This window comes from Macaca thibetana, chromosome 19 (genome assembly GCF_024542745.1).
Source record: "Macaca thibetana thibetana isolate TM-01 chromosome 19, ASM2454274v1, whole genome shotgun sequence".
In the NCBI taxonomy this organism is placed as follows: Eukaryota; Metazoa; Chordata; class Mammalia; order Primates; family Cercopithecidae; genus Macaca; species Macaca thibetana.
In genome coordinates, this window is record NC_065596.1 from 27670157 (window position 1) to 27683747 (window position 13591).

The following is a 13591-nucleotide window of genomic DNA, read 5'->3' on the forward strand; positions in this document are numbered from 1 at the left end:
CAGCCTCCAGCATGGAGCACAGGCTGCAGGCGGGAGGCCATGTGGCTCTTCCCTGAACTTCCGTGTGTGTGGAGGAGGGCTGCTGGCCAAGTGGCATCTGATGGCACTCTGGTTTAGGACGCTCAGCCTCCCTCCCTCATCACAGCTGGAGCACCGCCACTGCTTCGGCTGGCTGCAGAGCTAGTCCCTGAGGTGGTCAGTCCACCCCCAGGGGTTTTCAGGGCTCCGGGCAGCCTCTCCAAGGTTGGCCATGTGGAGGCGCTGGGCTGGAGGGGAGAGGACACTGAGGGCGCAGCCTCCCGGGCAGGGCAGGGCAGGGCACAGAGAGCTGCGCGTGGCCTTTTCTGCTCCACCTGAGGGTGTGCAGGCGGGGCTCAGCCTGCGTGCTGAAGACCATGTGCGCCTGGGGCCAGGCAGGGCCCTGCACAGTTCTGACCATTGAGTTTGGTGTCGCCCGCAGGGTCAGCCACAACAACAAGGTGAATCTCATGACCAGCGAGAACCTCTCCATCTGCTTCTGGCCCACCTTGATGAGACCTGATTTCAGCACCATGGACGCCCTCACAGCCACGCGCACCTACCAGACAATCATTGAACTCTTCATTCAGCAGTGCCCCTTCTTCTTCTACAATCGGCCCATCACCGAGCCCCCTGGTGCCAGGCCCAGCTCCCCCTCCGCCGTGGCTTCCACCGTCCCCTTCCTCACTTCCACGCCTGTCACAAGTCAGCCGTCGCCCCCACAGTCGCCTCCTCCCACCCCCCAGTCCCCAATGCAGCCACTGCTTCCCTCCCAGCTTCAAGCCGAACACACGCTGTGACCCACCAAGACCTGGGGCGACAGGAGAACCGGTCCTCTCTCTGACGGGGTGGCATTTGGCCTTGAACAAAACCAAGTCCACTGGGGGCAGAGGCAGGGGCAAGTGGCCCTCTCCATCATGTTCTCAAGACCTCAGTGGGAGCACCAGCCAATGGTACCATCCGCCAGGCTGCCAGGTGCCCTGGGCCCGGCACTGCAGACCTGAGCTGGCTGCAGGCAGCAGCCATGGGGCCCTGTCCTTTGACTTGGACCCCTTTGAGGACTGAACTAGGCAGGCAGCAGTCCCAGTGCCCTCCCTCTGTTCTCTGGACCACCACCCCACCTGGCTGCGCACACCAGCCTCCAGGTGCCTCCCTCTGCTTGTACAGGGCCCGTGGTCGGGACAGTGCCCAGGCCTTTGCCGGGGAGGAGGAGGCTCTGAGATTCATGGCGGGGCTGGCAACCCCCGAAGAGAACACTTCCCGCTGGTCTGTCTCTTCCCACCTTCCATCTGCACACACCCGCAAGGTAAGGGTGCAGCCCGGCTGGTGGCTCCTGGGGAACGTGTAGGCCACGGCTCTGCCACCACTAGGTACCTGCTGAGGGCGCTGGCCCTGCAGATCAGAGCAACGGAGGATAGCTTTGTGCCTGGACCCAGAGAGTGCAGGACTTCCCTCTTCATCCCCGCCATCCCACTCCACAGGCTTCCCGAAACATTCCCTGGCAAACAAAGGAACACTAGGAGAAAAAATGGAAAAACCCTTCCAATAATTAAAAAGGAAAAAAACACGGAAAGAAAACTACAGACCTCAAGATTTCACTCTGTGCCCACCTCTGCCGGGAGGGAGGGAGGCACACAGGTGGAATTGACCCTCGTCTTTGTGGCAGCAAAACCAGGATGCCTGGAGCTGTGGCCTGAGAGCCTCCTGGGGTCCCACTCACCCACTTAGGTCTAGTCGCCAGATTCCCCGTTTTCCCAAGAAGAGGGTTTGAGCCCTTGGTGGGGAGAGCCCGGGAGATGGCAGAGCAGGCTGGAACCTGGGCTGCCCCAGAACACAGTCCATTACGATAGAAACACTACTTGAGCGTACGTGTGGGGTGTGTGTGTGTGCACGTGTGAGTGTGTGTGTGGGCACTTGGTGGGGAGTTGGGGACTGCTGGAAGGTGCCAGGTGCACTTGGGGTTGGGGTTGGTGTGTTGGGTGTTGAAGTGGAATCGTTTCATCCCAGCCATGGAGGCCACTGGCAGGAGTGTTCGTGGGGATGTGGGCGGGGTGGGGCACTTTGAAGGAATGGCGGTCTGCTGGTGCCCTCGAAGGGGCATCCTTCCTGGTCCTTGCCGGCCCAGAGGCACCGTGCCTGCCTATCACCCACTACCACCCTAGCCCAGCCTTTCCACTGCTCCAGGAAAAGCTCTTCTCCTGCCCACCTCTGCCCTCTAGCACTGCAAACTTGCGTGGCTGGGCCATGGCCTCTGCAGCCAGGAAGACTGGGCACCCCCCAGGCGAGAGCTAGTGGGGTGCAGAGGGCCCCACACCAGACAGCCCTTGGGGCTCGTTGCACTTTAAGAAATAGGATCTGTGGTATATTCCAGGGGGCCTGATGGACACCTCCTGGGCGTCTGCAGCTGCCCCGCCCATGCCCACCTGTAGTGGTTGGAGACAGGAGTGGCCCTTCGTCTCCCAGGCTCCCTCTGGGGACGGCTGGCTCACTGTCTCCAGTTCACAATGGCCAACGAAGGTGCTTGGAAACACTCACGTACCCTTGCAAGTTTTAATGGGAGAAAAACCCAGGGTCCAGGCGTGTTTTCTGTGAATGTCGGATGATGAATTTTTGTCTTTTCTGGCGGAGCTGTGCCTGGCCCTGTAGGCCCAGGGTTGACTGGAAGGTGACATCTGTGTTTCGTTGTAGCTGAGGTTGGCAGATAGGTTCCCAAACTCCCCCAGTCCTGGGCCCCAGCAGATGAGGAAACGGCCGCATTGACTCACCCCGCCCCCTTTTCAAGGTCTTGCTCACCTGGTCAGCACCTCACGGAATTGGGAGTGGAGGGAAAGCATGGTGGTGGCCTGGGCCATCCCTGTATGAACGCAGGCAAAAGCAGCCCAGTCCCCCTCACTGCTTGAGCTAACACTGCCACCTGTTTTGTGAGCACGAAAGCCACGGCCCAAGCCACCTGGCCCCTGATTCCACAGATGTGTGTGCAGCCAGTGACTTCCCCGGAGTGTGGAGGGGGCGGTGAGGAGGAGCACCTGGGCTTTCTACCCCTCCCCTCACAGAAGTACCTGAAACTAGGCCTGGGGCACCCCCAACGCAGCGCCCTGTCAGCCAAGGTGGGCAGGCGGGGACTGTGGCAGCTCATGTCCGAAGGGAGCCCCCATGCACAGGAAGCCCCGGGGTTCCTCTTGTTTCCCCCACTAACTCTTCAGCCTCTCGTCTGCTGCTTCGGGCTGAGGGACTAGAGGACATCTCAGTCGTTTGAGCGGCATGGCCAGTCGTGGCAGGCCAGGCTTCAGCATCCGGTCAGGGCAGCGTGCAGACTGAATAGGCCCTTGTGTGGGAGCATCCCTGGGGATTGTTGGAACCGTGCTGTCCCCACCCCTGCTTTCATCGGGGCTCTAAGTTCTGGAAGGTGCTTGCACAGAGGGTGCTCATGGGACCCACATGCAGCTCTCAGCACTGGGCGGGTGGGCGTTGGCTTGTCCAGAATGGGGAAGTGGGGCAGCCACTGCCACCCAGCGAGAGTGCAGACACCGTGTGAGGGAACAGCAGCCCTTGGTGCAAAGCCAGAGACTGATCCTGGCTCTGACGGCTGAGGAGGGAGGACCCGAGGCTGGGTGGCGTGGCTCGTGAATCCACTTAGAATTCTTGGCTTGTGTCGCACACTGGGTGTCACGGCACACATTTACTCTGCATTGTCCCTGTCTTTCCTGTCGCCTAGCATTTGGAGAGGAAGAGGGAGAGAGCTTCAGGGTGTCTGTCTCCTTGCTCTCCTGCCTCTACCGCCTTGGTTTTGCTTCCTGCTGGAGGCGCGGCACCTGCTGCGACCCAGATTCTTCTGCAGGATATGTCTGTCTTTGTCACGGTGGACAGAGGGTGACATCATAGGAGCAGCTTGCTGGCCAGAAGGGGATGGGGCATCCCTGTGCCTCAGTCAGCTTCTGCTGCTCTTAGAGAAGGGAGGCCTGGGTCAAGCCAGCATCCCTTTGGTTGAGACCCCCGCAGGCCACCAGGCATTCTGGACATACACACACACAACTCCACAGCAGGCCAGCTGCAGCGTCTTGTCATCAAGAGTCACCTCAGCTGCGCTCCCCTCCCGTCCTTTCCTATGAGAAGCCACTGCTTTGGGGGCGCCAGCTAGAAAAATTAGGGTGAGGTGGCCAGGAGGGCCCCTGCCGCGCGGGGGCCTGGGTCCTGTTGAGGCGCTCATTTCCCGAAGGCAGCGCAGGGATCCAGGGAAGCTGCGGCAGGGAGCGGCCCCGGCTCCGTGGCTCTGAGGTGTAACGGGAGTGGGCTCCCTCCCTCGGAGCACGTGGTCTTGTGTCCAGGTCAGAGAGTGGCCCAGGAAGCGGGCAGTTTCTGTCGCGGGTCCGGTGGGGGCGCGGCCGCGGTGCGGTCGGTGCAGCGTGGCCAATGCACGGCGCGCGGGGGGCAGAGCAGGAGGCGATCGGTGACCTCGGGCACTGCTGGCCTGGGCTGGCCTCCTCCAGCCCTCCCGTGGCGGAGCCGGCAGTGATGCTACACTTCACTGTAGTCACGACAGGGCCTAAGTTATTGTTTGCATAAAAAGAATCATGTTCCCTGTGTACATTTAAGAAAAAAAAAAAAAAAAAAAAACGGAAATGTCAGAATTGTATGGAAATAAAACTTGTTTGAAAATTTGGAATAGTGCTGCTGCCAGCTTATTTTTCTGGTACTTGTATTTTCACATGTTAAATGATCTTTATATATGTTGAATTAACAAATATTTTGAGTTTCTGAGAAAAACAAAACATATTAATGGTATTGAAATGTGTTAGTAGTCTGGCTGTATGCCCAAAATTCTGTTTTGCAGCAAAAGTGAAGACTTGTATGTAAAGAAATTATAACAATTATTTCTTTGTATTTTAGGGGCTTTAACCGGAACATCCTTTAGCTGGTGTTAGGAATGTTTGCTTAATTTCCAGACTTTTTTTAAAAAACACATCGTGGGTTTTTTGAGGCTCCAACCTAATTAGTGCATGGTCAGCCCTCAATGAAGGCTGAGGCATCTCTGACTGAGGTGTTTTTGTTTGGTTTTGTTTTTTAAAATCATGTATTTGCTACGAAGTATTGTACTTGTCTCAATGGGAATGGTGTAAAAAACTGAAAAGGCCTTATGTGATCTGTATCATAGTTAATAAATCAATCTTGTAAAAAACCAAACCTGAGAGAAGTGAAGGGGGGCCTCCTCCTTACCGGGCCAGTGCAGCGCACACCTGGGTCTCCCCGGGCGCCTAAGCCAAGGATGGGAAGCAGGAGGCTCCCGCAGGGGGGCCTTTGCCAACACGAGCTTCTGCTCCCAGCTCTCACCTGCTTTCCTCTCCAGCACAGCTTCCCAGAAGGCCGCGTCATTCCTGTGGTCTCTCAGCACCACCTAAAGTGGCCCCCACGAACCCCCATGGCCACAGGAACTGCAGGCAGGCATGGGCAGGGGATGCCAGAGGTGCCGCTCCTGACCTTCCTTCCCACTCCCCTCCTGCCTGAGGCCATGCGGGCGGTACTGGGAGTCCGATGCCTGGATTCACTTCCTGGCTGGGGGTGGAAGTGCCTGGGGAGTTCCAGGGGCAGGATCATGAGCAGGCTTGTGTCCAGGAGGTGGCCGACTTCAGACCCTTCTCAAGGGAGGGGTCAGGGCTGAAGTTCTGAGAGGGGAGAGCCAAAGGTCACACTCACTCCCTGGTGCTGGCCCTGGGGTCAGAGACACAGGCTCTACGCCAGAGTTAGCCACTGTCACCACCGTCACCCAGGACAGCACCTCCAGGGACGGAGATGGGCGGCTTCCTAAAGAAGCCTTGCCACCAAAAACACCTCCTCTCCACTCACCCCCTAAAAAGCTCTTGTTAGGATTATCTCCCTCTTTCCAGTCTCCCAGGCTCGTTTGCTCTATCCTTGGCCCCCTCCTTACCCCTTACTGCTTCTAAGATCCCAAATGTCACTTGAGTGTGACTCTTCTCTTCCCTCTGCCTCCATTCTAGCCTAGACCCGAATTCAAGCTCACTAGACTCTAATAGACACTCCCACACCCTGAATGGGCTCACTGCCCTCAATCTCCATAGCAGAAGGGTGAACTACTCAGCATGCAAGACGCATCCTTCCCTGCCTGTGCCCATAGCAGACATGGCTAGCTGATCACCGCACTCTGCCATACCGCTCTCCAGGTAGCCACTACCAATCAATAGGGGCTGGCACCAGAGATGACGGCTGTTTGCCATAGGCTCAGCCAGGCAGGCAAACAAACGGAAGTGCCTACTGACCATAGCCCAGGCTCCTTGACATCATGCAGAGCCCCACGCTCTGGATCCATCCTGCTCTTCTCTCCCACTCCTTTAACCCAACTCCCCAACATCAGTCAAAATAGTCTTTTTTTTTTTTTTTTTTTTTAGACGGAGTTTTGCTCTTGTTGCACAGGCTAGAGTGCAGTGGCTCAATCTAGTCTCACCACAACCTCCGCCTCCCCAGTTCAAGGGATTTTCCTGCCTCAGCCTCCTGAGTAGCTGGGATTACAGCCGCTCGCCACCACACCTGGCTAATTTTGTATTTTTCATAGAGACGGGGTTTCTCCATTTTGGCGAGGTTGGTCTCGAACTCCTGGCCTCAGGTGATCTGCCCACCTCAGCCTTCCAAAGTGCTGGGATTAGAGGCGTGAGCCACCTCGCCTGGCTGAGTCTCATTCTTTGAGTGCAGCTGGCTGCTTTCTGCTTCCAGATCTTTGCTTTCAGCACTTCCCTCTGCCTGAAATTCCTTCCATCCCCCCTTCCCCAAATCTCCAGCCTGCCCATCAGATCCTACCCTGTTCTTCAAAGCCAGTCTTTCTCCAGAAACGTCCCTGACCCTCTCTACTCACGGATTCACCCAGCATCTGGGATTTACCTGCTGGGGGTTTATGTCACTCCCCGTGAGTGTGCCAGGGTTTCTCCTTTGTTGTTGTTGTTGTTGTTGTTGTTGTTTAATTAAATCTCTACATCCTCCGGTGTGCAGTTGGTACTCAATATGTGCTGACAGAAACCTGTCTTCTCTAGTTTTTTTTTTTTTTTTTTTTCCTTAGTCTGTTGTGCAGGCTGGAATGCAGTGGCACAAACATGGCTCACTGCAGCCTTGAACTTGTAGGCTGACGCAGTCCTCCCACCTCAGCCTCCAAGTAGCTGGGACTACAGAGGCACATGTTACCACACCTGGCTTTTTTTTTTTTTTTTTTTTTTTTTTTTTTTTAAGAGATGATATCTCGCTCTATTGCTCAGGCTGGTCTCAAGCTCCTGGGTTCAAGTGAGCCTCCTGCCACGGCCTCCCAAAGCACTGAGATGACAGGTGTGAACCACCCTGCCCGGCCTCTTCCCTTCTTTGGGAAAAGGCTGAGCCATCTTGGGGCCCTGCTCTGTGCTGAGCTGGGTTGAGGGAGACACCAGAACCGGGACAGGCAGTGGGCTCTGCGTGCTGACTAGCCAAGGAGTGTCTTTTGTTTGTTTTTTTTAAACGGAGTCTCACTCTCGCCCAGGCTGGAGTGCAGTGGTGCAATCTCGGCTCACTGCAACCTCTGCCTCCCAGATTCAAGTGTTTCTCCTGCCTCAGCCGCCCGAGTAGCTGGGATTACAGGCACCACCACCAGGCCCAGCTAATTTTTGTATTTTTAATAGAAACAGGGTTTCACCATGTTAGCCAGAATGGTCTTGATTTCTTGACCTCACGATCCACCCGCCTTGGCCTTCCAAAGTGTTGGGATTACAGGCATGAGCCACTGCACCTGGCCTTTTTTTTTTTTTTTTTTTTTTTTTTTAGACGAAGTCCCGCTCTGTCGCCCAGGCTGGAGTGCAGTAGCATGAGCTCACTGCAGCCTCCACCTCCCGGGTTCAAGCAATCCTCCCACCTCAGCCTCCCAAAGCACTGGGAGGGCAGGCGTGAGCCCCTGTGCTTAGCCTTCTCTGGCTCTTGATCATCAAGCTTTGTGTGCTTTCTATACATGAGCCTCTCAGCCACCAGCACCCAAGTTGAGAGCTTTGGGGGGCAGCTTTGTGGCTCCCAGATAGGCCGCCCCAGGAGGCCCAACAAGATGCCTTACGCATGGTAAGCCTTCAGTTGGTTTTTCGAACACAGTGGTCTCAACCTTGCTCTTGACTTGCCCCATCTACAAACCAACCTCTCCCACGTGACTCCAGCCCAGACCTCTGCTCCAAGCAAAACATGATATCCACCTGTCTATGACACTCTACTTGGGGACTCCACTGTGACACACCCACAGCCAAACTCCAGACCTCTACTCCAAACAGGTCCATTCCCAGGATCCCCCCTCCAGCCAGAGAGAGACCCTGGGGGCCTCCTTGGGGTGTCTGTCTCCCTTCGAGTCAACCAGGTGTACCTCCCAATTCCATTTTGCCTTCCAGTGCACTCCCCTTCCTGCTCCCTGCACCCCATCCCTGTCTGATCTTACCAAGACATCTGCCCTCCATGCTCACCCACTCCCATCTCCATGAGGGCAGATCAGATCTCACATCTAGCCATGCCTCTCCTCCCGTAACATCCTCCAGGGGTCTCCAGTGCCCTTAGAGGAAGCCCGAACTATTCCATAGGGTCCCACCCCGCACCCTGCCCACCTCCCAGGAGCCTTTCCTTACACTCTCGTCCAGACACCCCAACTCCCCCAGGGCCTGCCCACCTCGGGCCCTTTGCAGTATCGTGCCCTCCTCCTCCAACACTGTCCTCCCTTGAGGCCACCCCACCTTGCTAACTTTCTCCTTGTCCTTCAGATTTCAGCTCCTCAGACTCCATAGGGAAAGCCCTCCCTGACTCCGCCAACCAAGATGGGTCTCTTTGCTTTCGGACAAGATCAGGTGGATTCAGGGTGTATGGCCATAGACTCTCTTTGCTTTCAAAGGAAAAAAAAATAGGTTCTTTCAGAGTACTTTCTGAGCTGGGCATGGTGGCTCATACTTGTGATCCTAGCACTGTGGGAGGCCAAGAGAGGAGGATCGCCTGAGCCCAGGAATTCAAGAACAGCCTGTTCAACAAAGTGAGACCTTATCTCTACAAAACATTTTTTTAAAAATTAGCAGCTGGGGCTGGGCTCAGTGACTCACGCCTGTAATCGCAGCACTTTGAGAGCCCAGCACTTTGAGGCTGGAAGGTCAAGACCAGCCTGAGCAACATGAAGAAACCCCCATCTCTACTAAAAATACAAAATTAGCTGGGCGTGGTGGCGCATGCCTGTACTCCCAGCTACTCAGGAGGCTGAGGTGGGAGGATCGCTTGAACTCAAGAAGTTCAAGGTTGCAGTGAGCCAAGATCGCACCACTGCACTCCAGTCTGGGCAACGGAGTCAGACTCTGTCTAAAAAAAAAAAGTACTTTTCAGCCGGGCATGGTGGCTCACGCCTGTAATCCCAGCACTTTGGGAGACTGAGACGGGCCGATCACGAGGTCAGGAGATCGAGACCATCCTGACTAACACGGTGAAACCCCGTCTCTACTAAAAACACAAAAAATTAGCCGAGCGTGGTGGCGGGTGCCTGTAGTCCCAGCTACTCGGGAGGCTGAGGCAGGAGAATGGCCTGAATCCGGGAGGTGGAGCTTGCAGAGAGCTGAGATCGCGCCACTGCACTCCAGCCTGGGCGACAGAGCGAGACTCCATCTCAAAAAAAAAAAAAAAAAAGGAAAAAGTAATTTTCTCAGTGTGTTATTCATTCAGGCTGGGGGACAAAATCATTACAAAAACTCCCTGCCGGAGCTGACATCCTAGTGGAAGGAACACAGTAAACAAACGAATGTGGCCATTATTCAGGCAGGACCGAGGAGTTAACAAGGATTCAGTTGTTGGGAGCACTTGCCTCGGGTGCACAAGTTAATGGGACACAAAAAAGACTTCAGTCATCAACATAAAAATATTTTAGCCAATGTTTTCAAAAAGCAAAGTTGCTGTGAGCCTAAAACTGCTCTTAAAAAATATATATATATATATATATATATATATATATATCAGCCACGCATGGTGGCTCACATCTGTAATCCCAGCACTTTGAGAGGCCGAGGCGGGCAGATCACGAGGTCAAGACATCGGGACCATCTTGGCCAACATGGTGAAACCCTGTCTCTACTAAAAATACAAAAATTAGCTGGGCGTGGTGGTGGGGACCTGTAGTCCCAGCTACTCGGGAAGCTAAGGCAGGAGAATTACTTGAACCCAGGAGGCGGAGGTTGCAGTGAGCCAAGATCACACCATTGCACTCCAGACTGATGACAGAGCAAGACTCTGTCTCAAATAAAAAAAAAAAAAGAAAAAAATTGTCTTGGTTAAGTGCAGTGGCTCAGGCCTGTAATCCCAGCACTTTGGAGGTCAAGATGGGAGGATCACTTGAGCCCAGCAGTCTGAGACCAGCCTGGGCAATAGAGTGAGACCCCGACTCTACAAAAAGTTCTTTAAAAATTAGCTGAACAGGCCAGGCGCAGTGGCTTACACCTGTAATCCCAGCATTTTTGGGAGGCCGAGGCGGGTGGATCACCTGAGTTCAGGAGTTCAAGAGCAGCCTGGCCAACATGGCAAAACCCTGTCTCAACTTAAAATACAAAGATTAGCCAGGTGTGGTGGCGCATGCCTGTAGTTCCAGCTACTCAGCAGGCTGAGGCAGAAGAATCACTTGAACCTGAGAGGTGGAGGCTGCAGTGAGCCAAGATCGCGCCACTGCACTCCACCCTGGGCGACAGAGCAAGACTCCATCTCAAAAAAAAAAAAAAAAAAAAAAGAAAAGAAAAAAGGCCAGGCGCGGCGGCCTACACCTATAATCCCAGCACTTTGGGAGGCCAAGGCGGGTGGATCACCTCAGGTCAGAAGTTCAAGACCAGCCTGACCAACATGGTGAAACCCCGTCTCTACTAAAAACACAAAATTAGCCGGGCATGGTGGTACATGCCTGTAATCCCAGCTACTTGGGAGGCTGAGGCAGAAGAATCGCTTGAACCCAGGAAGCAGAGGTTGCAGTGAGCCAAGATTGTGCCATTGCACTCCAGCCTAAGCAACAAGAGGGAAACTCCTTCTCGAAAAAATAATTAGCTGGACATGGCGGCGCGTTCCTGTAGTCCCGGCTACTCAGGAGGTCGATGTGGGAGGATCGCAGCAGGCTGAGGCCGCATTGAGCCAAGATTGTGCCGCTGCACTCCAGCATGGGTGACAGAGTGAGACCCCATCTCAAAATCAATAAATAAAAATCTTTTGGGCCAGGCATGATGGCTCATGCCTATAATCCTAGCACTTTGGGAGGCTGAGGCAAGTGGATCACCTGAGGTCAGGAGTTTGAGACCAGCCTGACCAACATGGAGAAACCCCCGTCTCTACTAAAAATACAAAATGCCAGGTGTATTGGGGCATGCCTGTAATCCCAGCTGCTCAGGAGACTGAGGCAGGAGAATTGCTTGAACCCGGGAGGCGGAGATTGCGGTGAGCGGAGATCGCGCCATTGCACTCCAGCCTGGGCAATAAGAGCAAAACTCCGTCTCAAAAAAAAAAATAAAAAAAGAGTCTTGTTTAAAAAATCAAAATTAGGCCGGGCGCGGTGGCTCAAGCCTGTAATCCCAGCACTTTGGGAGGCCGAGACGGGCGGATCACGAGGTCAGGAGATCGAGACCATCCTGGCTAACATGGTGAAACCCCGTCTCTACTAAAAAAAAATACAAAAAAAAAAAAAACTAGCCGGGCGAGGTGGCGGGCGCCTGTAGTCCCAGCTACTTGGGAGGCTGAGGCAGGAGAATGGCGTAAACCCGGGAGGCGGAGCTTGCAGTGAGCTGAGATCTGGCCACTGCACTCCAGCCCGGGCGACAGAGCGAGACTCCGTCTCAAAAAAAAAAAAAAAAAAAAAAAAAAAAAAAAAAAAAAAAAAAATCAAAATTAGTTCAAAAAAAAAATCAATGATGAACGAACTATCAACATTTTAAATAAAGACGATTCAGTAACAGTGTCAAGTGAGTGGAGCCTGAGGCTAAAGGAGAAATCAGTTAAGACTGGCCCTGGATTCTGGGAGTTCAGCAAGGAGGTGACTGCGATAGTCCAGGAGTGAAACGATGGCGGATTAGACCAGAGAAGGACGGTGGTAGTGGAAAGAACGGGGGTATCTTGAAGGTCAAGGCGACAGAATTTGTTGAAGATGGCATGAGACTGGGGGAGAGAGAAGGTGCAGATGATGCCAGGGTTGCCGCATACGACAGTGTGAGTATCTGATTATCCGCTGTCTTCCCCACTCTCCTGTGAAACCTACGAGGGCAGGAGCTGTGCTCCTCAAGCCACAGCCAGCACCCAGCACTCGCTCCCGGGCTCCAGGCCAACTGCCCTAGTGGAGAATGCGCTGTGTTACTCCATGCGGCCACCAGGGGTCAGCAGAGCGCCGCCCTGCCGAGCCATGGCCATCCCGGGAAGAGAATTAAAGCCCGGATGGCGACTTTTTAGGAAGAAGGCCAGATTAGAAGGAGAAGCAGCAGGCACTGCTGAGGAGGAGACGGGTTTTGAGAAAAAAGGCTGGAAGCGAAGTGTCCCAGGAGCTGGCCAAAAAGCAGGTGAATGAGCTGCTGTTTCTGTCATTGCATCCGTCCACCCATTTATTCCACCATTCAGTCACAGGCCACTCAGGGCCTTGCAGGGCCAGGTGAGAAGCTCAAAGTGTATCCTGAGGGCACTGGGGAGACCAGACTGGGTCCGATTTGCAGGAGCTGAGAGGAGGGAAGAAAGTAGGGATTCAGGACATGCAAGCTCACGGCTAACCTGCCTCCCAGGTGGGCCTGAAGAGCATGCAGTTAACATAAATGTTAGCAAAACAAATAATATTGGCCAGGCACGGAGGCTCACACCTGTAATCCTAGTGCTTTGGGAGGCTGAGGTGGGAGGATTGCTTGAGGCCAGGAGTTCAAGGCTGCAGTGAGCAACGACTGTGCTATGCACTCCAGTCTGGGAGACAGAGCAAGACCCCATCTCTACAAAATATACAAAAAGTTAGTCAGGTGTAGTAGCACACACCTGTGGTCCCAGCAACTTAGGAGGCTGACATGGGAGGATCACCCGAGTCCAGGAGGTAGAGGCTGCAGTGAGCCGTGATCACATCACTGCACTCCAGCCTGGGTGAAAGAGTGAGACCCTGCTTAAAAAAAAAAAAAAAGGATTCCAATAATATTAAATTAATAAAGGCTAAAACTCACTGGACCCTTACGAGGTAGCAGGTCTTGTTTTAATGTTTTCACCATCAATTTTTTTTTTTTTTTTTTTTTTGAGACAGAGTCTTGCTCTGCCACCCAGACTGGAGTGCAGTGGTGCGATCTCTGCTCACTGCAACCTCTATCTCCCAGGTTCAAGTGGTTCTCCTGCCTCAGCCTCCTGAGTAACTAGGATTACAGGCATCTGCCACCATGCCTGGCTAATTTTTGTAATTTTTTCAGTAGAAATGGGGTTTCACCGTGTTGACCAGGCTGGTCTTGAACTTCTGACCTCAAGTGATCCACCCGCCTCAGCGTCCCAAAGTGCTGGAATTACAGGTGTGAGCCACCGCGCCTGGCTCGTTTTTTGTTTTTGAGACAGGGTGTTGCTGCGTTGC

The 13591-nt window shown here is 54.0% G+C and overlaps 3 protein-coding genes across 3 annotated transcripts in view; 2 read left to right on the forward strand and 1 right to left on the reverse strand.

The window, feature by feature from the left end:
* ARHGAP35 (Rho GTPase activating protein 35) overlaps window positions 1–5199 on the forward strand; it is a 150186-nt gene extending 144987 nt beyond the window's left edge. The window contains exon 7 of the mRNA XM_050772050.1: window positions 461–5199. Within this exon, the coding sequence (XP_050628007.1) occupies window positions 461–818 (358 nt within the window). The 3' untranslated portion in view covers window positions 819–5199. The remainder of the gene's footprint in view (window positions 1–460) is intronic.
* SAE1 (SUMO1 activating enzyme subunit 1) overlaps window positions 1–13591 on the forward strand; it is a 549006-nt gene that overhangs the window by 324736 nt on the left and 210679 nt on the right. The window lies entirely within an intron of this gene.
* Window positions 1–13591, reverse strand: part of AP2S1 (adaptor related protein complex 2 subunit sigma 1) — a 400774-nt gene that overhangs the window by 167102 nt on the left and 220081 nt on the right. The window lies entirely within an intron of this gene.